Here is a 22,262-nt window from a genome sequence, read left to right as displayed (position 1 = left end):
CTACACACGCATGACCTTGTCTAAAATAAATCATCTTTAATTCCAGAATTAATTCCACCAAACAAGAGTTATAACTTATACAAACAATCAAGGAAGGATTCTCAAATACAATTCATGCTTTCACAATATAAGCGTACTTCACAAGTAGACATAGTTGGAAAGATGATTTTTGGAATATAGACATACTTCAAGAAAGATTTTTGGGAAAATCTAGACATACATGAAAAGACGAATTTTGAAATATAGACATACAAATCACCTTCATAGTCAAAAGGGATTTTTAAAAGAGACATACCTTAATATGTTAAACAAAGTTTAACAATTCACTTTCCTAATGAAGAACACCCAAACCCTAGCTTGAATCACTTTGGGAAGAATTATCCTACAAAACGTAGGTTTTGGTCACAACAATCATGTTAAGAATCATGGTTTGATGTTAGAATAGATTAGTAATGTTAAGGGTGTTCTTACCTTTGATTTGAAGACTTGGAGGGATGATTTTCGTCCCTAGGGTTTCGAAGGATGAAAAAAATGGGAACAAAATAAGACCATACCCATTTTAAACTCAATTTTCTGCCAGAAACGGAAGAAGTACGTCCTAAAAGGACGTCCCGTACATTCTGGGCGTACTTTGGGCGAAATCTCCAGCTCTTGCGCCCTTCAGTTAAATGGACATAACTTTTTGTACATAATTTTGCTCGGGCTGGGCGGCCTACCATAGGAAAGCTATTTCAAAGATCTACAACTTTCATAAGGAAGCTTTTCAAATTCGCAACACATTTTCATGAAAATCGCCCAGAAGACAGACCTACCAAAACTTAGGCAAATTTAAGAGCCCTTAAGAACTTCAATTGTTGGTTTGACTTCAAAACGACCATCTTCCACCCGAATTCATCAAGAATGGATTCGTATAGGTATAATATCATCTTAACACTAGATTTTTACATATTCACACCTAACCCGAATTTACGGAGTATTACATACCAGTTGTTGGACTAAAACGGTCCAAGAATACTCTTAATACGATGTGATATTGTCTGCTTTGGACCAAGCCCGCACAATTTTATCCAAATGGTCTCACACCATTTAGAGTATTCAATACCTTATAAGTAGCTCATTTTTCTTTTTCATCTACCAATATAGAATTTTGTTTGCACACCGAACACATAAGTCACATTGATTTGGATTTTTCATTTATCAAATCAATTATATTGGTTAATTATATCTATAAACCAAACTAGACTAATAAGTTGGATTCTTCATTCTCAATTTCTTTTTAGATTTTTCGGTTTTCTCTATTATTTTGGGTTTTTTTATGGTTCAATATGAAGCATTCTATAACAAAATATGCTTGATATTTGTGAAATATGATATAAATGCTACACTATTTCCTACGATCATGCCTAATCCAGTTCCTTGTAACCAGTCACACATAGAACTGTCAACCACAATGCTACAAAAGAAAGGAAAAATCATACTCCCTCCGTCCCAATTTAATTAGTGTCTTACTTTTCTTTTGGTATGTCTCAAAAAGAGCGTCTCTTTCTATATTTAGTAAGTTGACAATTCAAGCATCTTACATGACAAATTTAAAACCACAAGATTCAAAAGACATTTTAGTACATTACACATATCTTTAATTTAGGATCACTAGATTCAAAAGTCTCCTTCTATTTATTAAACTTTGTGTCTAGTCAAACTAAGACACTTAAAGTGGGACGGAGAGAGTATCATGTTTGGTAGATTCAACTTTTAGAAGTTGGGCTCTTTCAAACTTTACAAACTTCATATACATGAAAATTTTTGATTAAAAATGGATAACTGCTTCCAGGGATAAGGAAAATATTAGGAGTCTAATGATTTCATTCAAGTTATAATATATATGGACAAGAGAGAACTAATTTTTTTTTCTTCTGATTTGGGCTTAGTTTATGTTAATATATACGAACAATCGGATAAATTGGAAGCCCAGAACATGTTCCTAATATGTCAAGAAACAAAAATTATGACAAAGTTAAAGAAATATTTACAAAGTAGATCATAATAAATATTTTTTGTATAAAATAATTTTAAATAATGATTATAATAATGTTGGGTTGGTTTGATCTCGATTTGATTTTTTTAGCTAATACAAACCAAATCAATTATGTTCGGATATTTCTTTCAATACCAAACCAAACTACTAGTCGAGTTTTTTTTTCCGATTTTATTTTGTTTATCAATTTGGTGCGGTTTGTCGATTTTCCTTAAATACCACTGATCACAATCTTCTCCTTCCACATTTTCCTTTTGGTTCCACATATAACATAGAAACCTTAAGGTTCATATTCTCTCCCTTATTTTCTTCCATTCCCTCTCTTCATGTTACTCTTTGATTAATGAGAACAAAAATTCAAAAGATTCAATTCATGTCAAAGATTAATTGAAGGGTAAATTCGGGTTGGAGGTGGGTAGTTTTGAACTTTCAACATGCATTAGTCCATGGACAAATTTCAAGTTTTGACTTTTGATTTGAAGGTTTGTCTATGGGACAAGCGGGGATAAAAAATTCAAGATAGTGCATTGTCAAGTTCATTGGGTGTAACTTCCTGGGTGAATTTTTAATGTGATAATTACAGCACGATAACTTTGGGTGATCTAATTTACAAAATAGCTAACAAATATAGAGATTTTGTATATTTATACTTAAATATACATATACGATACATACAATATACATATACTATGTAGAATATACTATAAAATACATATCAGTGTATAGATTTTGTATATCTGAGCTATTGTCGGTAATTAAGTTTGGCCGAAGGTACATATGCGTAAGTTTTCCTAAATTCAATCCATGGGTGGCCCACAGGTGGTAGGGCCCAATTCATGTGGTCTGATTCATCTTATCTACCAATAAATATGCAGGTATTATGGGTCATGTGCGAGTATGCTCACATAAGCCCAAGAACGTTATGTGGACCCTTCTCTTCAAGATAAATAGAGGGATTTTTGGTGGACCTGTCACGTTGCTTTTGGCCCAACTTTTGGTTGGAAGCTGTTCTTGTCAGCTTTTCACAGAAATCAGAAAAAAATTGTCGCGTTTAATGTTTTAAGAGGGCTGAATGTGCAATTCAAATTAATACGGAGTAGTAAGTTATTTACTATTCCATGTAGTTTCTTCAATTTTAATATTTGAAAATTATAACAAATATATCTTCCGTCTTAATTTACGTGACACTTTTTTTTTTTTGGTCAATTTTAAAAAAATCACGACACATTTCTTTTTCTTCATTTTATCCTTAATGAAACGATCTATAACTACACAATTTATCTATGTCTTATTTTAGACAACAAATTTGAAGAGTTTTCCACATTTTTTAAAGTTTTATGCTCAGTTCATTATCAACACGTAAATTGAGACGAAGAAAAGAAGAATAAAACTATGAAAGAATCTACCAAAAAATTATATTCTTCGCTGAGGTTATATCTACCAATTCTTACTTATATATATGCAAAATGAAGAATGATGAAAGGGAAGGGAAACTTCATAATTCGAGTTGGAAAAAAAAATTCATCTTCGATCCAGGCTGATTTATTTCTTTTGAATACTAAGTGGTACACTTAAGTAGGTCATTTTTGGGAGCCTCTCTATATAGGAGAGTCCCACCTTAGTTTCATTTTCTTTTGGTTATATTGAACAGTAGGAAATGAACTTAATAAGTATATGTTCTAGTTCTGTATTTCTTTATATATATATATATATATATATATATATATATATATATTAAGGGAACTTTTGACAAAAACAATAAAATAAACGAGGAACTCGCTTATGTGCAGTTTCATCAGTTACGAGTACGTAGAAATTAGTGTGAGGGAGAAGTGCATTAATATGGTGTTGTCAACATACCATCATCTTGTAGTTGATACCGGAAGAAACTAAACAAGATCAAGCACATAATGCATACATGGTGCAACAATCGCATTACTGTCTGACAACAAAATAGGAGATATACAGTTTCAGGCGGTTACATGAATTTACTGGGGACTGCACCTAAGCTGGTCACTGCTAAGCTGATATGAACAAGAATTGCACTTTCTAAGCATATATTTATACTATGGTTGGCTGCTCAGGAGAGACTACTGACCAAAAACAGAATTGATGGAATAGGATTAATGTGATGCAACTGACTGTGTTTTGTGTTATGATAGCTGGGTGGAAAATGCAGAACACTTATTTTATGGGTGTACCTCTGTCTGAAGGAGAATACAAGGATGGATAGGCATCAAGCTACAACACCACAGAGTGCAAGAGAGAAATTTCAAGAAGTAGACAATGACAGCTGCTTATGGAGCCATTATATATCGGATTTGGATAGCGACGAATAACTAGATCTTTAAAAAGGGAGCTATGTTTGAGTTAATCTTGGAGATGGAAGTCTTCTTTCCTTTCTCAACAGGCTGTAAGTACAAGTTTTGTGGTTCAACAAATACAAAGTGTAGATGGAGCGACATTAGACATGTATAAGAATACTGAGAGTGGTGCAACAGAGAAGTTTTTTGTATGTTGATTTTCATAACATCCCAAGAGAAGCCAAGGGACACTTCTACTTAGATAAGAGTCAATTGCCTAGTTTTAGAATTAGGTATGACAAGGCCAATTTTTTTTGTGAGTTAACTTGTTTAGAGAAGGGGACAAATGATGTAGCAAGAACATCCAGTCCTCTTCTGTCAGGTCCTTATATCCCTCTTCAGTCCTTGCTGTGATGGATCATGGAATAAAACTCGCCCAAGCTCTAATGGGTGATTATATTTATAAAAACAAATGGTAGGATATATACTTCTCTCATAGATTGACTTTGTACTTAATTCTCTAGAGGCTCACTAGCTCTTGGCACCCTTCCTAGAAGATGGTTAAGACTTTGACTGCTCTCTTAAATGTATTGATCTCTTTTGTTGGTATGATAATATTTCATAGTTTATTATAAAAAAAAAATTAAAAAAAAAAGTGCGCTTCGAAAACTAAACAGTTCTTTTTGAAAGCTCTGTTAGAATTAGGGTTTAATTAGGACCAAATTAATCACCTTTTTCATACGTTAAGGATCATATTTGTCAAATGGTATCAAGGATCAAAATAAAGCAATCCCTATGCATTAGGATCTTTTTTTTAATCATTTTCTCTTATTATTTTTTTGCTAGTATTATTGATATTTATATTTAACTTTTTTTTCTTTATTTTAATTTATGCATGACATGCATTTAAATGAAGAAGTGATCATATAGTTGACCCCAACTTGCTCGAAACTTAGGCGTAATTATTGTTGTATTGTTATCAAAATACAACAAACTTCAAATGTTGATCCGAACATCTCTCACTCACCAATTTTCTTCTCCATCACTCAATTTCCTCCTCCTTTACCCCATGATCTAGTTTTTCTTCTTTTTTTTTTCTTTCACAATAATGAGTGCTTCTACTTCTTCTCAACGTTCTAACCGGAATTTCTTTACTTGGTTCTTCATCTTATTATTAATCATTTATCTTATTTACTCTTCAAACATCATTCTTAACAAAGATGATTCTTTAGATTGTGCTACTACTTCAAACATTTCCACCACTGAATCCTTTTCCACGAACGCGTCTTCTTCGTTCACTCTTGATCAAGAACAACAAGAAAAAACCGAAGAATATGTTCGAAAAAAGGAACCGGAAACCGAGCTCAAGCATATTGTGTTTGGAGTAGCTGCATCATCAAATTTGTGGGATAAAAGGAAAGAGTATATAAAGTTGTGGTGGAAACCAGGAGAGACAAGAGGGGTTGTTTGGTTAGATAAACATGTGAAAATTGGCAGCAATGAAGGTCTACCTGATATTAGGATTTCAGGTGACACTTTTTGATTTTTATTTTACTCCCTCTGTTTCAATTTATGTGAACCTACTTGACTGGTCACACAGTTTAAAAAAATAGAGAAGACTTTTGAACTTGTGGTGTAAAATAAGGCACATATATTTTTTATAACTATAAATCATTGCATAAAAACAAATTATTTCTAAATATGGAAAGAGATCATTCTTTTTGGCACGGACCAAATAAGAAATAGATTCACATAAATTGAAACGGAGGGAGTATATCACATCAGGTGACTAACTAGACCAGTACCTCTACAGATCAAAGTTGAGAAAAGAAGGCATATCCTTCAATGTTTACATATACACATTTTAAACTTGCAACATATAGACGTGTGATTTTTAACTCACAAAGAGTGTTAGATCTCTAATAATAGAAGTATTGATAGTCAAGAAGTATCCTCGATTCTTTATCTTTTACTTTTAAGTTTTAAGCATATAAAATTTGCAATATATATAGATGTACATCTGATTTTCAGCTCACAAAGAGTGTCATGCTTCTAGTAAAAGAAGTATTGATCGTCAAGAAGGGATATCATCAATTCTTTAATTTTTACATTTAAACATATTAAATTTGCAACATACAGATACACGTCTGATTTTCAACTCACAAAGAGTGTCAGCTTTCGAGTAGTAATAGAAGTATTGATCGTCAATGTATGATTTCTTTTCTTTATTTTCCAATTTCAGGTGACACTTCAAAATTTCTTTACACGAATCGACAGGGGCTAAGATCGGCTCTGAGGATTTCTAGGGTTGTCTCTGAGACATTAAGATTGGGTTTGAAAGATGTGAGATGGTTCGTGATGGGGGATGATGACACAGTATTTGTTGTGGAAAATGTGGTTAGAATATTATCAAAGTATGATCACAACCAATATTATTACATTGGTAGCTCTTCAGAAAGTCATGTGCAAAATATATTTTTCTCATATGCTATGGCTTTTGGTGGTGGTGGATTTGCAATTAGTTATCCATTGGCAAAAGAGTTGGAAAAAATGCAAGATCGTTGTATACAAAGGTATCCTGGATTATATGGTAGTGATGATAGAATTCAAGCTTGTATGGCTGAACTTGGTGTACCCCTTACCAAAGAACGTGGATTTCATCAGGTATAGTCTAAATCAAACCTCTAATTAGCTTAGGCTTTTACCATAGTTCTTGATTTATTTGCTTATATGTACTGACAATATAAAAAAAATTGACACCACCGATCAGTATAAATTTACATATCATAGCAGGTTACCTGTCTTAACTTGAGGTTATTAATTCGATAAATCCTGAACAGTTACATATAGTAATTATCTTTTAGGAGACTTTATAGTCTAAAAATTCTTGAAGTTAGAATTCTATATTAGGAGTAATCGATTGATATACTTGCTTGTTTCGATGTTCATGTGCAAATGATTGTTTATATGGTCATTTAATTATTGCAAATGGTGTCTCAAAGACGTTTTTCTTCACTTTATACAAGAGAAAACTCATTCAATTATTGAAAATGGTGTAATAAAGTCACTTTTCTTTATTTTGTAATAGAAAAGTCACTTTACTATATACTCTTAATTGGGAACGATGTTTCCAGTAACTATTCAATTACGTGACATACAATATTTGAAGCCAAAAGAAAATAAAAAAACATAAAACTCGCCATTTTAACCCATATAGGACTTTATTACTCCGTTTTCAATTGTTTTACATGCATTATCAGTCATTTAACTGACAAAGTTAACCAAATTAGGATTGATTAGACTATTAAATCTGAAGATGCCAGTATTAAAAAATAAAAAAATAAAAAACTGCATACTATCATTATAGCAGAAGTTAAACTCAAGTTTTATATACCTTTTGATTGTATTGTCAATTTATAAGTACACTAATCAATGGCTGAAATTGATGATTTTTTGTTTTGTTTGTGGTAGTATAGTATGATGTATATGGCAACTTACTAGGCCTATTGGGAGCACATCCAGTGACACCATTAGTCTCACTTCATCATCTTGATGTAGTAGATCCAATATTTCCAGGAATGTCCAGAGTTTCAGGCCTTCAACGTCTATTCGAATCAGCAAAACTCGATTCTGCTAGCCTAATGCAACAGTCAATTTGCTATGACAAAGACAGATATTGGTCTATTTCAGTGTCATTTGGCTATGTGGTGCAAATAATTAGGGGTAATATTTCACCTAGAGAACTTGAAATGCCTACAAGGACATTTCTCAATTGGTACAAAAGAGCTGATTATACTGCCTATGCATTTAATACTAGGCCTGTGACAAAACATCCTTGCCAAAAGCCTTTTGTGTATTATATGAATACGGCGAAATATGATCGGTCAAGAAATCAGATTATTGGGATTTATTATCGGCATAGAGAGCCTGCACCTTATTGCAGATGGAAAGTTGAGTCACCTGAGAATATCAACAATATTATTTTGTTGAAAAAGCCAGATAGCAACCGATGGAACAAGGTACATTTTTAGCACTTGTGGAAAAATGTTCAATTTTGTTCTTAATTTTACCATCCTACTTTGCATTCATTTTGTACCCTTTGCCTTTAGCAAATTGTCTCATAATTGCCATTGACTTTAACGGAACTCCAATGTAAATTGGGGCCGAAATGTTCAAATACACGATTTTGGGACCACCATTTAAGCTATATCCATAGTGAGTAAAAGTTTGCAGATCTATCCACTTCAAAACAACTTCAGATATGTCGTGTCTGAAGTTAGACTTCAAACAAAATATCTAAAGTTTCATATGTTTGAAGTTCAGCCACATGTAACTAAAGTTCAACCATTGCTCAAACTTAGTCATATATGACTGAATTCAATCATTTTTGCTTGAAGTTCAGCCATATGAAGCTTCTGAAGTTGTTCCGAAGTGGATAATCATGCAAAAAAAAAACAAAAAAAAAAAAAAAACCTCATTAAATTTTTACATGAACTGGCTAGTAAATTCCACGTGTCAAAATACAATACAAAAAAAGGTTCAGATTTCCCCTTTACTTTTGATTAAGGTTCAAAATTACCCTTCAATTAGTGTCCACGCTGGAACTCTTTTAGGGCATAGGTAACACGAGATGATTTGCTAATGGCGAAAATGTGAATGGCCAGAAAGCATAATAGAGGGTAAAGCTAAGATTTTGGATACAGTAGAGGGGTATCCTTTACACTTTTCCCGTTTCTTTTATGACGGTAATGTCCGAGCTAATTTGTGTGTACAAAGACTTCACTACATTTTTTATAGTGTCTCTCTGATTGGATTTCATTTTTTTTCTGCTGCAGTCACCAAGGAGGGATTGTTGTGGTGTTCTACCATCAAACAATAACTCAAAAACAAATTTGTACGTGTGGGTAGGCAGTTGCAGAGATGGTGAAATCAGTGAATTGTAGCTGTTAAGGAGAGGGGCTTTAGTTTGTTGCCCAACTCCTCCATTTTTCTAGTTTATCTTTAGTTCTATTTTTGGGCCATAAGAAAGAAGTGATTGTTCTGCACCAAAAGAGAAGATTTGAATGTTGCAGATCACTGATCCAAGAAAGTATGGCTTCAGAAGCTACGCGAACATTGGAAGTAAAATGAAGTTGCAGCCTGAAATTTCCAAATTCACTTTGTAATTGTGACGCTAATTTAACCATTGTAGCTTTTTGTACAAGTCAAATATGTTATCAACCACATTACAGGTTATAAATCTGATTTCCAATCTCCAGGAATACTAATCTAAACATGCTCAGTAAATGGTATATGAAATGCTTGAAACCCAAATCATTCAGATGACAACATAAGTTTCTTCATCATTTTCGCGCTCTGTTGTGGCTATATCTGTCATAGCTGTATATTGGAAACTGATAATAATACAGGGGTGGATGCTTAGGAAACACGCTAACACGAGTTTCAGTTAGCAACTGTCGCATCTGAATCAAATGCATAGAATGAATGCTTCCAACATTAACATTATCTTCCTCCGTTTTTGCTTGTCTTTTCTTTTCACGGTATGTCAACAACATCAGGACTTAATGAATTCACGCGGTAGGTTTAAATATAATGAGTTTCTCGCCAAGGATGAAACATATGGTACTGAAGAGTTTTATAGGAAGTCCAAAGAGAGCATTTCATTGCAACCATTTTGCATTTTGGTATACTAACGTGAACTCACAACCATTTATGCGTTGGAGAGGCAGTATTCTAATAGATAGATAGTATGGTAGAAAGATTCATCTATTTCTTTCTATCATACTATTTATTAGTTAGCCCCCTGGAATAAAATAAAGATAGAGCATTTCATTGCAACCATTTTGCATTTTGGTATACTGACTTAAAAATCATATACTATAAGAATACACACACCAAGAAGCTGCATTGGTAGAAATGAAAGGTAGCTTTCTAAATGCACTGGAAGTGCTACACTTCTCACCAATGAATCAATCCTGGATCAAATTACAATAAATAATGAAAACTTAATATATGTTCAGTACAGTAATGAATACACGCTGTAATGTCTTCATAGCAGCAAACTGATAATGGAGGAAGCTCATCGCCACGTGTAAGCTAAAATGACTGGAGACATCGTCTCTGCAGAGTCGTAAACATTTCTATTAAGGATAAGAAGATGGAAGTCGAGATATTTATAATTTCAAGGCATAAAAACTAACAAGCTCATAGGGCTCAAGAAAGCAAAGACATTTTCATCTATGTTAGACAAGTAGTTTGTCAACAAAGTGAATTATTGTCCCAGAAAATTCTGAGGAACATATCCAGATCAGAAACTAATGCATGAATCATGGACTAGATAAAACCAATTCATTATTCCAGAAATAGTAAAAAAGAACTACATAAAGTATAAATGAGAAACACAAACAGCAACCTAAGTTCAACAGGCCAAGTACAACTCCTGGCAGCTTGAACACATAATTTATAGTATATGAGTTCAAATATTGCTTACTGATAGCCAAACTTCTGTGTCCTAATCACGAAAAGGGGTGAGATCAATTTTGAATTGCTGCTTCCCCCTGCTAACTCTCTGTAAAAAACGTGATATTAGGAAAAGAAAAGAAGAATTGCAAAGTTCTTTGAAGAAGCACAGAAATACATATTCAAAGGATATGCTAAAAGCATAAGCTAAATGACAACATATACCATTAAGTAGTTTGATTTTCTTTGTTCCTTTCATTTACCAGCATCTGTATATTGTTTTAATGCTGTGATCTGTTTTCTGTAAATCTAGAAGTCGAAAAAAAAAAAAGAATCTGTACTCATGTTGTCATGAAGGGGAGCCTAGGAGCATCAGTAAACTTGTCACTGTGAGACCTATAGATCACAGGTTCGAGCAATGGTATCAGTCATTGATGCTTGTGTCAGAGGACGCTACCTACATGACTGTCCTTTTTTCCTTCATAGTGCTCTAAAACAGTAACAATTAATATATCACTTTGCCAACTATATTTATTGTCTGGTGCTGCTTTCTCAAAGACAAAATCAGTGGGGAGATGAGGGGCATGTATTAGTGCCTTGATATTTGCATTAAAGTGCCATTTAAGTGAGGCAAAGAGTCCAACTTCAACTTCACCTAGTTATTTGGTTTTAACGCACATTAAATGAGCATTCAACGCCACTGCAAAGTAGTAAAATGTTTCAAATTTACAGCCCTGGAAAACTGCACACATATCCTTGTGGGATAGGGAACTACATCTCCTTAGAACCCTCTTCAACTCTGGTTCAGACCATGATATCCACGCCGGCATCATTCTAGGGTCAACAGGCAACAAAAGATGCTAAAATTGGCTCCTACAGACTTACTTATTAAGCAGGTTAGAGGAATTAGGGAAACAAAAAAAGAAAGGAAATGAAGAGAAATTAGCAAACAATTCGGATAAATTACATAAAGTATAATTTAAAAAAAAAAAAAAAAAAAGACTAGGAAATACAAAGGTTAGCTTTACCTACTCTTTAATGCATTTCTGCTATCTTTTCCCTCTTATGCCATATAATTCTAGCACCAAAGGTGCCTGCTATAGCTTAATGCACCCTATGCAAATGCCCATAGCACCTAACAGTCTCCTTATATCTTCTACAAGTGTTGCTACTTAGAGATTAGCTTCTTTCATTTATGCAACAAAAAGTGTCAAATATGCAATTCATGCTAAAGAGAAATTGACTTACACCAATAGCAACAAGCTCTTCTAGTAGTTCCTCCAGATGGCGCAGAGGCTAAGTCAATACAACGATGAAAGCATTGATCAAATTAACAGCTAAAATGAGAATGCCAGAGTTTCATTCAAGCGAAAAAAAAAAAAAAAAAGATGTCTCAACAGTATGTAGAGTTTGCCTGTAACTTACCCACTGTGTTGGACCGTCAACTGGAGCACTCAGGGGATCGTTGTGCACCTAATGAAAAATATCTCTGATTCAGTTGAACAGGAATCCTTTTGAGAATGAGTTGAGCAGAAAATTAAAGCAAGTTTTTTAACAAAATGGACATCCTAAAAGTTCAGGAATCTCAAGAATGAATACAGTTTTTCTTTTAAATGAATGGACCAGTAAAAGTAACATCACCCCCTATTTGGTTCCAACTCTCCAGTCCTTTTCACTCTCATCCTAAACAAGGAGTAAACATGCTTACCTTCTAAAATAAGAAGTGCCTACAGAAAGCAGATCACAACTATACAAATCAGCTAGATGGCCCTTTATACCTCCATAAAAATTCCATCTACTCCCACAGAAACAGCTGTCCTGGCAATACAAGGAATTAAGTCGCGAAGACCGCCACTAGCAACACCACCACCTTCAAGCTGTACAAGAATGCAAAACTTCGTCATTGACGTAGAATAAACTTTAACAGTTGATCCTAAGCAATGGTCTGGATTATGCGACTGAACTCATGATCTTAGAACGTTGAATTGGCTACTTGATAGTAGTTAAAGTGAATTATAAACAGTTGATTTGAGGCTTGAAAGATTCAAACAGCACAAAATCAGGACAATGACATAAAAGAAAGAGAAGATAGGAGATTAGGGGTCGATTCTGTAGACAGAGGTGTCTAACATGATGAATTTCTGCTTAGACATGATGAATTTCTGCTAATTAAACGAGCTTCAAACTAATTAAATGCAACGAGTCATAGTCATGGACTCAGAGTGAAGGCTTATGTTGGCAATATACTGCAGGTTCTCAGACAGATCTGCTATGGTAAACTAGAATAGTTTCTCCATTTCTTTCCATTTTATCAGTGTGTATGACCTCTCCAAAGATTTTCAGTACTCTCCAATGGTAAAAGAATAATGCACCTTTTTGCCTGCAGGCTGTTGTAATGAATGGGTTATATCAGCAACCTGAGAAACAAGAATTTAAATGAGAAAGTGTTATATCAGCAACCTGAGAAACAAGAATTTAAATGAGAAAGTGTTATATCAGCAACCTGAGAAACAAGAATTTAAATGAGAAAGTATATCAAAAACAAATATCTGCATGCGCATAGAAACACATATAAGTGGATTTCTCCAGTTATTTTCTCAGGGAGTATAATAATACAATACAATCATAAATAAGACACTTACGACAGGGCAATTGGCCTCCCTCATCCACTCGAAGTTCCGGGGATCCACAATCAAGTCATCTGCAGTCAGATAATACATGTTAGATTCTTAATACCTATCCATAAGCCTCCTCCTTACCGAGTTCGGGACCAACTATGCTTTGTGAAGCTCCTACAGTTGGAGTAATATCCCCCCCCCCCCCCCCCCCCCCCCCCCCGGGTCTCCACCCCTGAATCATTTGCATTTGTCCTTTTATGCACCCTTCATGAACACAGAGATCATTTCTCCTACGTTTTCTATGTTTAGCATTGACAAAATTATTCATAATGCATTTGTAAATCTTCAACACCTAAAAATAACTGCTCCAAGACTTGCTTTCATCCAGCTAGAAAATAACTAAAGAAGCTTTGTGTTAATAGGTAGAAACAAACTGAAGAAAACTTACTATAACCAAACATTGTTCCTCTCTCACACACCATGACATTTTGATTTCCAGCCAATCTCACTTTTTCAGCAGAATTTTCCATCACCTGAGAACATTGTATCATAAGTGGAAAATGGCCAGAATAAACCCACGAGCAGAACCAATATAGTGACAATAGTTTATCATGGTTTTAACAGGGGCAGGTAAAAGGAGAACTGAAAAGAGGAACATCACTTACTGATTGATCAGCATAAATTAGAAAAAAAAAGAGATATGTTACTTACTGAAGGGGCACAAAACTGGCCCTTCTTAATGTTGATAATTTTTCCAGTCTTGGCAGCTGCAACAAGTAGGTCGGTCTGTCATTAAAAGCCCAAAAGTATATCAATATAGCTGCTTCATGGGAAATATATTAATATATTAGGCTGAAAAGACACAATATCTTTCTGAAATGAAGATTATGTCTCAGACCAACCTGCCGACATAAGAAAGCTGGAATTTGAATTATATCTGCAACCCGGCCAACAGCTTCACACTGGCAAAACAGTGTTAGATGCAGTTCATATTGGAAGGGAAACTACTTCTGGACCACCAATGTTCAATGATGAGTTGATATACAAAATGGATAAATGAACTGAAAATATCACATTACATGGATACCAGAATTACTAAAGTTTCTTGCATCCCATATGCTTTTGACAAATAAAGAGTCATTACAACCAAAAATTCTCTAAGTTTCTGAAACCTTCTCCTTCATTTATTAAGAAAGGAGAGAATAATTAGAGCTAAACACCTCCAACCATAGAATATTCTCATAAGAGTCGGAAATGAGGAATATAATACAAGAAAGTATTTTGAGGAAGGGAAAAAACTTAAGTTGGTCAATAAACCTCGAAGGAATAAGAATGGATGAGAAGCAAAAAAAAAAAAAAAATGCACAATTTATTTACAGTAAATAAAACAATTCCCTAAGTGAACATTGCATAAGATCTTCAAATTTCCCGATCAAACAGAATGTCAGAACAAAAAATTTAATTATAAATGGCAGAATGCCACTAAAATATGCAGAAAAAAAAATGTTTACCTGAATAGATTCATGAACATCAGTAACAATGGGCACGTCATACATTGTTTTCACCTTTTCAAGGATCTACAACATAGTGGAAAAAATGATAGGTCATATGTCGGAACGGTTTTTCTAACAGTTGATGTCATACAAGAATTGGAATATAACATATTAATCCAAGCTGCAAAATTGTATCACAAGGGAAGAATAACTAAGAGACCTACATTCACCAAATACATCTTTCTAAAACTGATATAGTAGGAGTTATATGCAAAAGAACAAAAATAGAAAACTCAATCAGTAGTAGCATTTTATACCTTTAAGCCTTCAGCCAAGCCAGGACCACGGAATGATTTAGACGAGGTTCGATTAGCCTTGTCAAAGCTCGACTTGAACACAAACTTCAACCCAAGTCTATATAAAAAGAAAAAAATTTGACAACTCAATCATTAAGTTATATTCCCTCCGTCTCAAATTATCCGTCGTGATTCTTTGTTACACGCCTCTTAAGAAACATTAATTAGGAAAACTATTTCCCCTTCATTGGTATTTGAACAATCATAGCATCACCCCACAATTGAGGTGTTTGTAGTCTTCAAGAACAATAACTACTAAGGGTGAAATGTTCAAAAAAAAAAAACCTTTGTCCCAATTTATGTGATACTTTTTGCTTCCCGAGACCAAATTTTGAGTTATAGTACTTTTTATGTAGTTTTGAGTTAATCTAAACCAATGTAACTTCAAAGTTTAGTCAAATTGATTCTCGAAAAACGAAAAGTGTCACACAAATTGAGACGAATGGAATAATTAATTTTGTCTTGAACTTTTAAAATGACAAATAATTATTTTTAGAAATGACGCCAGATAATTTGAGACGAAGGGAGTAATGAAAAAACAACAATAAAGGACGTCAAATTGGAACATATGATTAACTAGCATCCCTTTGAGCAAATCCAATTGTAAAACAAATGAATACATAACAAAATTACAAAATGTGACAGTTGAGAGAGATGAAGGGGGAGTTACTTAGAAGTGATATCTTTCAAGTGTTTGGCCATGTAAAGAATGTGATCTTCTGATTCAATCACATTTGGACCTGCTAGTAAGAAAAATGGCTCTGCTGTCTGTTTTTTTTTTTAATTGGATTTAGGACAGCAAATAATTAGTTAGTGTTTATATAGCAATGAACAAAAACAAGATTATGCAGAAAAATGGAAATTTGAAACCTTGAGGTCGTTGTAGAGTAGTGTTGATGAATCCATTTTGCTGGAATTAATTTTCCGAAAGCAAGCAAGTTTGGAAAGAGAAAGCAAAAGCAGTTATTTCAGATCCAGCTTAGCTAACAAGGAATTTGGGCTTGTGATCTTAACGCCAAAACCGGCCCATAAAGTTTTTTTTTTTTTTCCAAAAAATCAAATTTCAACTTTTGTATTACCAACACTTTTTTATGCTTCTACTTTTAGTTTAATACAAAGATTATAATATTCGTATAACTAGCATCAGTATTAGACTTTTAGGTATCATATGTTAGTATTAAGTACTCGCTCTGGTTCAAAATAAGTCACTTAGCCTTTTTATTTTAATTCAAAGTAAGTGTCCACTTACATCATCAAGAAGGAAATAACTTTATTTTTCAAATTTGCTCCTATTTACTCAAGGTAATAAATAAATAAGAGTCTTATTAATCAATTTGCAACTTTTTATATTACCAACAATTTTTTATGCTTCTAGTTTTAGTAAATAATACTCCCTCCGGATCAAAAAGAGTGTCAACTTAGCTTTTTTTTTTTTTCTTGAGTCAAAAAGAGTGTCCACTTATCAAATCAAGACAGCATTAAACTTATTTTTTCAGACTTGCCCCTATTAAGTGTTATGTGATCAAATCTCAATATCTATTTAATTAGGGACAGTTTAGTCAAATTACCTATTTTTGTGTAGGAGTTAGTATTTTCTTAAGTGAAACTTACATAAATAGCTACATTTTATTGGCTTCTAATTACATATAACTATAAAATGCAAAATTACCAAGCGTAGCTACTTTTCTTTAAAAACGCGCGTATTTCTGTTTTTTTGAAATATAGAGAAATGCAGTGAACAGTAAACACACTCCAGTGAAATCAGGAGCTATTTATGAAACAGATTTTTTGAAATACACGGAAATACAAAATCGGGTTGAGTAAAAATAGGCTATATTTTTTGAACAAATTCTTCTTTTTCTTTTTAAATGGTAAGTTAAATTAAGTCAATCATATTTCACGCATTCCATAACAGCTCACGAATCTCTCTCAACTTTTATCACAATCAAAACTTTTTGAATTCAAAAACCACTAAAGATCTGAAAACTTCTAAATATAGAAAAATATACGCTGGAATACAATGAAATATGGTTGATTGTTTAAGAAATATAAAGTTGTAGTATGCGTATATACAATGAAATATATCAGAAACTATTTCATAAATTAGAAATACCAAATGCAGAAATACATTGAAATACAGCAAAATACGAAAATCGTGAAAACAAAGTGGAGTAAAAATAGGCTCTACAAAAAAAAAAATACATCTAAATACAGCGAAATAATACACTAAAAATTAGATATATTATTTGTTGATACACAAAAATACACTGAAATATACTGAAATATTTTATCAAACACTTGATGGGCATGAAGTTCCACAACTCTCATCAATTGTGTTTCTACAACAACTACCTATTCTCTTGCTCCTAGATGATGCTACAATATCATATTGCTATAATCAATACTATTCTTCATCACTCATAAAATAAACAACACCACATGATTAGCAAACATAAGAAAGATTTTTCTCTTATTTCGGCCTATCCATGGAGATTTAGCAAACGAATTGTTATGGCTAAGCTTCGGCCATTACCTGGAGATCCTCCACTGATTTTCTTGTTGCCACTGGTGTATTTTTGCTTGGAGTATCAATATCCGCCATTAAAATGGAGAGTTAGAACTTGTTGAAGATACTCTAACAATGGTTGAAAATATATTTAAAAAAAATGAATGAAAAGTGAAGGTAAAGACAATGAAATTTATGAACAATTGAAGAGAAATACAACAAATAACATAACGAAAATTAGTTACCTGTAGAGATTGGGTAACTGATAAGGAAGAAGAAGAAATCGTGCTAATTATGGTGAAGAATAATTGGAGTAAAATAAATTGTGAATTGAAGATGTGAGAGAAATATCTGGGGAAAAGAAAGAGATTGTGGGTAAGTGGAAGAGAGGTACCTTATTTTTAAGGAAATACACTGCAGTTACAAAAACAAGTTATATATGGTAATTTGATAAATAATTAAGCTACTAAAAATAATTTTAAAAAAAAGGTAGCTATTACTAATAAATAAGTCTTAGAGGTAGTTACGGGCTGTAAATTTTCCTTTTCTTAAGGGGTGTGCATATTGTTAAGTGGACACTCTTTTAGATCCGGAGGGAGTAGTAGTTAATACAAAGATTATTATTGATTATAATATACGTATAAGTAGTATTTGTATTAACTATATCATGTTGTATTTACCCTATAAGATAATACTAGCTACCTCAATTGAGCTAATCCATGTGTTTCATTTTAAGAATGATGCATTTTTATATTATTTTATACTAGCGGCCTAAATTGAGTTAATCCATGTAACCATTATTTAAAAAAATGATTAATTAATTTTCACTTTTCATTTTATATATTCTTAATGAGAAGCCTTTATAGTCAAGAAGTCAATGTTATGACAAATTAAAATTATAAGTTTCCAAAATTCAATAGCGATATATATATTATAACATATTTAAGAATATAAATTTCAAAAGCTTTTAATTTTTTAAAAAATTTTATATTGATTCAAACTATGTCACATGGATTGAAATGGAAAACCTCCCAAAGAAGTACTATAAGTTATTGGTATCAGTCTCTTAAACTCAAAGAATGTTTCCTAATCCTTCCGACCAAACAAACAATTGAAGAGCTAACGGTGTGGAAAATAACAATATTATTCTCATAGTTTGTGAGAATATCATATTATATCTAATGGAGTTTTTTTCTTCTTCTTTTTTTTTTTTGTCTCATTTTTTGATTGAACATATAGTTTAAGATACTATTTCGACTTATCCATTATGATAATAATGATGAAAGAAAAATATTGAAGTGAAAAGTTAATCTGATAGAGAACACATCAAATTAAAGTTTAGTACTATGTTTGTAGTCTTGAAAGTAAATAATTTATAAAAATTGAATAGTATTGAACCTTTTGAAATATCTCAAAATGAAGAAAGTGTCATGTAAATTGAGATGTATGAAGTAATTTACTTTTTCTAGTGACAAGATTGCCCCATCTTTTGTGCATCCTAGCGTATTATTACCATCAGCAAGCATGGAACTGCTGAGGTATCGTACCCAAATTAGGACAGAACGACACAACCGCATAATTAATCAACTTTTACAATGCTTAGGATCCATAATTAAAGTAATAAAATAGATATCCACTTTTTCCATGAAACAAACAAAAAAAAAGAAGCTAGTTAATACTTCTTTTTTTCCTGAATACTCATAAGTTAATGCATGTTCCAGCTTCCAGGATGTAGATTTCTAGTATAGTTGCTTTATTGTTATGTTGTTAATGATTTATTATTTTGACCTATAAACTTCTTTGATCAATTGACTGTCTTATTATTTCAACAGTATTATTTAGTATGTATTATTTAGTATGGAGAAAAAGGCTGGTCAATGGGTTTCCCAAGTATAACGTACACTTGAAAATACAATACGTATTAATATTAATACTATTAACTTTGAAGTACAAATGAAAAGCACAAAACATATTCATTTGTTTACCAATTAGAGCACAAATGAGAACATAACTATGCAATTAAGAAAAAGTAAAATAAGACTAAAGTTTCAATCTTGCAAAACTTTCTCATTTCTTCATGAATTCACCATAACAGACACCTATTTACTGACTCAACAACTCGGATAAGAAGGGAAAAAAACCAAACAAATCAGTAAACCAGTTCCTCAGTACATTCTCTTCATCACAATTTCAAACTAGAACATTATACCAAAAAGATACTAACAACCAAACAAACAACGATTATCATCATAAACTTCTCAATAGCCAATGGAACAGTAGAATCAGAACTCTTCCAGCCATCAATAAATCCCCTTCCAGCAGGATAAAAAGACGGCAAAACTGATTTTGGTTGCTTTAATGGTGGACTAGCAGCAACAACATCAGTATCAGCATCACCATTAGGCACAGTATAGTTCATTGGTGGACTTGTAAACAAAGGATCAGCACCATAAACTGAGTATTCAAGAACTTTATCAACCCCATGAACTGTAAAATCAGAATTCACATACACATCTGGATACGTAATGTGTGACCCATCGATAGTAAAATTGGACACAGAATTGTTAGTCACAACAATGAATTTTGAAGGTAACAGAGTTGGTATACGAGTGTTTGGTTTAAACTGTTGTAAATCAGAGAAAAGAAGGCGTTGTGGGATTATATGATAAGCAATTAGGAAAGGGTCTAAGTTTTGTATTTCAAGATTTGACATGGCATTGTTTCCAGGTATGAAGAAAGTTGCGGTTAGTGGGAGTGATGATAAGTCTGATGAGGATAACAAATTAGCCCAACCCGCGAAATCACCTGCCCCGATTAATGCTGCCACGATGTTGCTTAGTTGTTGTTCTTGGATTTGGTGTTGTGTTAGTGGTGTTGGCGGCGGTGGTGTTGATGATGATAAAGAGACTAGATGGAGTTGAGTTTGGTTGAGAGATTGTGGAATGTGAGTTACTCTATTGTTGAGCTTCAAGTTTGATTTTGACAGTGATTGCTTTGTTTTTGCTGGTAATGATTTGAGAAATGAAAGATCAAAATGGGTGTCATTCAGATATTGATCAAGGTTGTCTGGGGGAAATGTTCTTCCATTTATCACCATTCTCACTGTAAAAAGCATTCAAATAAAATATTATTATCAGAAAAGAAACATAAAGCATTCAAGTAAAAGAGTATTTCTGTGCAGTGCAGACACAAAACCAGTAGAGTATCTGAAACTTAAGAAAAACAAAAAAGAAGAGCACAAAACTGGAAAAAAAAAATCAACCAGATTGAACAGAGAAGACTACGGTGATGCAAAAAGAAAAAACACCTCAAAATCTTCATTATTTTAGTACAGAAACACAAACAGTATCAAAAAAGAAGAGAACAAAACTGAAAGAAAAAGAAAATCAACCAGATAGAACAGAGAAGAATATGGTGATGCAAAAAAACACTGGTAAAACAATATCCAATTCATCATTTTAGTACAGAAACACAACTAGTAAGTGAAGAAAAACAAAAGAGCTCAAAACTGAAAAAATAAATCGATCAGAATGAACAGAGAAAATTATGGCAATGCAAAAAACACAAAAAGTAAAAGAATTCTCATCATTTTAAGTACAGAAACACAACCAATTAATAACTGAAACTCGAGCAAATCAACAACGAAAAGCACAAAACTGAAAATAAATTCAACCAGAATGAACATAAGAAAGACCCTATGTATGAAACTCAAGAAACTGAAAAATAAGTCGACCATAATGAATAAAGAAAGAACCCATGTAAGAATATCAAGAAAATCTATAAAGAAAAGCACAAAACTGAAGAAAATTACAACCATAATAAATAAAGAAAGACCCCATGTATGAAACTCGAGAAAATCCATAAAAGAACATGTAAAAACTCATACGTACCAATAGTTGAGAACATCCAAAGATAGAGGAACAAGACAATGACAAAGATAGGGATAATATCATACAGCCTTAGAGCTCTGACCCTTCTACCCCTGATCGGATTATGAATCTGAAAGTTGAAGAAACTGCCCGCCATTTTCATGGATTTCTTTTCTTTTTTTTTTCAATGGAGAGCTAAAGAGGTTAAGTTCTTTTTTTGTAAAAATTGGGATATCTGAAGTAGAATGAATATGTGTAGCGGTTTTGATATATGCAAATGAAAGGAGAAATTCAGTTAGTTATAAAGTCTCGTTCTGTTGGAAATGGCGGGAGTCTTTGTTAGTGCCTCGCACGTGCCAAGTTTTTGTTAAAAGAAAAAGGGAAAATCATCTATACGAAAGGCATATCATGCAAATTGAATCAAGCATTGTATCAGTAAGTGTAGATGTACATTTCCTAACATTCGGTTAGGTATTGATAAATACTGTAAATATGTAGTAAAAGAATATTTTGTAAATCTTCTATTTTAGGTCAGTATAGTTTGTATCCTAATACGACATTGTAACTATGGTATATTTACCAACTCAATCAATGAGAATAATCACGAAATTAATCTCTTTCAT

At 33.0% G+C, this 22,262-nt stretch overlaps 3 protein-coding genes across 3 annotated transcripts; 1 reads left to right on the top strand and 2 right to left on the bottom strand.

The window, feature by feature from the left end:
• The first annotated feature begins 4,854 nt into the window (after nucleotides 1-4,854).
• LOC132599577 (uncharacterized) lies at nucleotides 4,855-9,613 on the top strand. Its single transcript, XM_060312904.1, has 4 exons — nucleotides 4,855-5,867; nucleotides 6,581-7,002; nucleotides 7,815-8,357; nucleotides 9,174-9,613. The coding sequence occupies exons 1-4, from the start codon at nucleotides 5,447-5,449 to the stop codon at nucleotides 9,279-9,281; spliced, it is 1,494 nt and encodes a 497-aa protein (XP_060168887.1). The 5' UTR covers nucleotides 4,855-5,446; the 3' UTR covers nucleotides 9,282-9,613.
• Nucleotides 9,614-10,165: 552 nt separating this feature from the next.
• Nucleotides 10,166-16,294, bottom strand: LOC132600826 (2-dehydro-3-deoxyphosphooctonate aldolase 1). Its single transcript, XM_060314234.1, has 14 exons — nucleotides 16,135-16,294; nucleotides 15,935-16,032; nucleotides 15,226-15,322; nucleotides 14,927-14,992; nucleotides 14,318-14,377; nucleotides 14,127-14,201; nucleotides 13,864-13,948; nucleotides 13,440-13,498; nucleotides 13,170-13,214; nucleotides 12,576-12,674; nucleotides 12,223-12,270; nucleotides 12,046-12,093; nucleotides 10,829-10,906; nucleotides 10,166-10,458 (listed from the first exon to the last, which is right to left on the bottom strand). Exons 1-13 carry the CDS (start codon nucleotides 16,168-16,170, stop codon nucleotides 10,850-10,852), a joined length of 873 nt encoding a protein of 290 aa, XP_060170217.1. The 5' UTR covers nucleotides 16,171-16,294; the 3' UTR covers nucleotides 10,166-10,458; nucleotides 10,829-10,849.
• Nucleotides 16,295-19,838: 3,544 nt separating this feature from the next.
• On the bottom strand, nucleotides 19,839-22,023 carry LOC132599576 (uncharacterized). Its single transcript, XM_060312903.1, has 2 exons — nucleotides 21,661-22,023; nucleotides 19,839-20,872 (listed from the first exon to the last, which is right to left on the bottom strand). The coding sequence occupies exons 1-2, from the start codon at nucleotides 21,800-21,802 to the stop codon at nucleotides 19,974-19,976; spliced, it is 1,041 nt and encodes a 346-aa protein (XP_060168886.1). The 5' UTR covers nucleotides 21,803-22,023; the 3' UTR covers nucleotides 19,839-19,973.
• Between the last annotated feature and the right edge of the window lie 239 nt (nucleotides 22,024-22,262).

The sequence above is a fragment of the Lycium barbarum genome, chromosome 6 (genome assembly GCF_019175385.1).
Source record: "Lycium barbarum isolate Lr01 chromosome 6, ASM1917538v2, whole genome shotgun sequence".
NCBI classification, from domain to species: Eukaryota; Viridiplantae; Streptophyta; class Magnoliopsida; order Solanales; family Solanaceae; genus Lycium; species Lycium barbarum.
Note: the sequence above shows the minus strand (reverse complement) of the source record. Positions and strands in the feature narration are given on the sequence as shown.

Bases quoted from the DNA above. Each gene is read 5' to 3' on its own strand.
- LOC132599577 (XM_060312904.1), top strand. From the start codon at position 5,447: ATGAGTGCTTCTACTTCTTCTCAACGTTCTAACCGGAATTTCTTTACT. The intron at 7,003-7,814 runs GTATAGTCTAAA...GTGGTAGTATAG, and splicing joins AAGAACGTGGATTTCATCAG to TATGATGTATATGGCAACTT. The intron at 8,358-9,173 runs GTACATTTTTAG...TTTCTGCTGCAG, and splicing joins ATAGCAACCGATGGAACAAG to TCACCAAGGAGGGATTGTTG.
- LOC132600826 (XM_060314234.1), bottom strand. From the start codon at position 16,170: ATGGATTCATCAACACTACTCTACAACGACCTCAAG. The intron at 14,993-15,225 runs GTATAAAATGCT...ACTATGTTGTAG, and splicing joins GCTTGGCTGAAGGCTTAAAG to ATCCTTGAAAAGGTGAAAAC. The intron at 13,215-13,439 runs GTAAGTGTCTTA...CTTGTTTCTCAG, and splicing joins GGGAGGCCAATTGCCCTGTC to GTTGCTGATATAACCCATTC.
- LOC132599576 (XM_060312903.1), bottom strand. From the start codon at position 21,802: ATGAAAATGGCGGGCAGTTTCTTCAACTTTCAGATTCATAATCCGATC. The intron at 20,873-21,660 runs GTACGTATGAGT...TGCTTTTTACAG, and splicing joins TTGGATGTTCTCAACTATTG to TGAGAATGGTGATAAATGGA.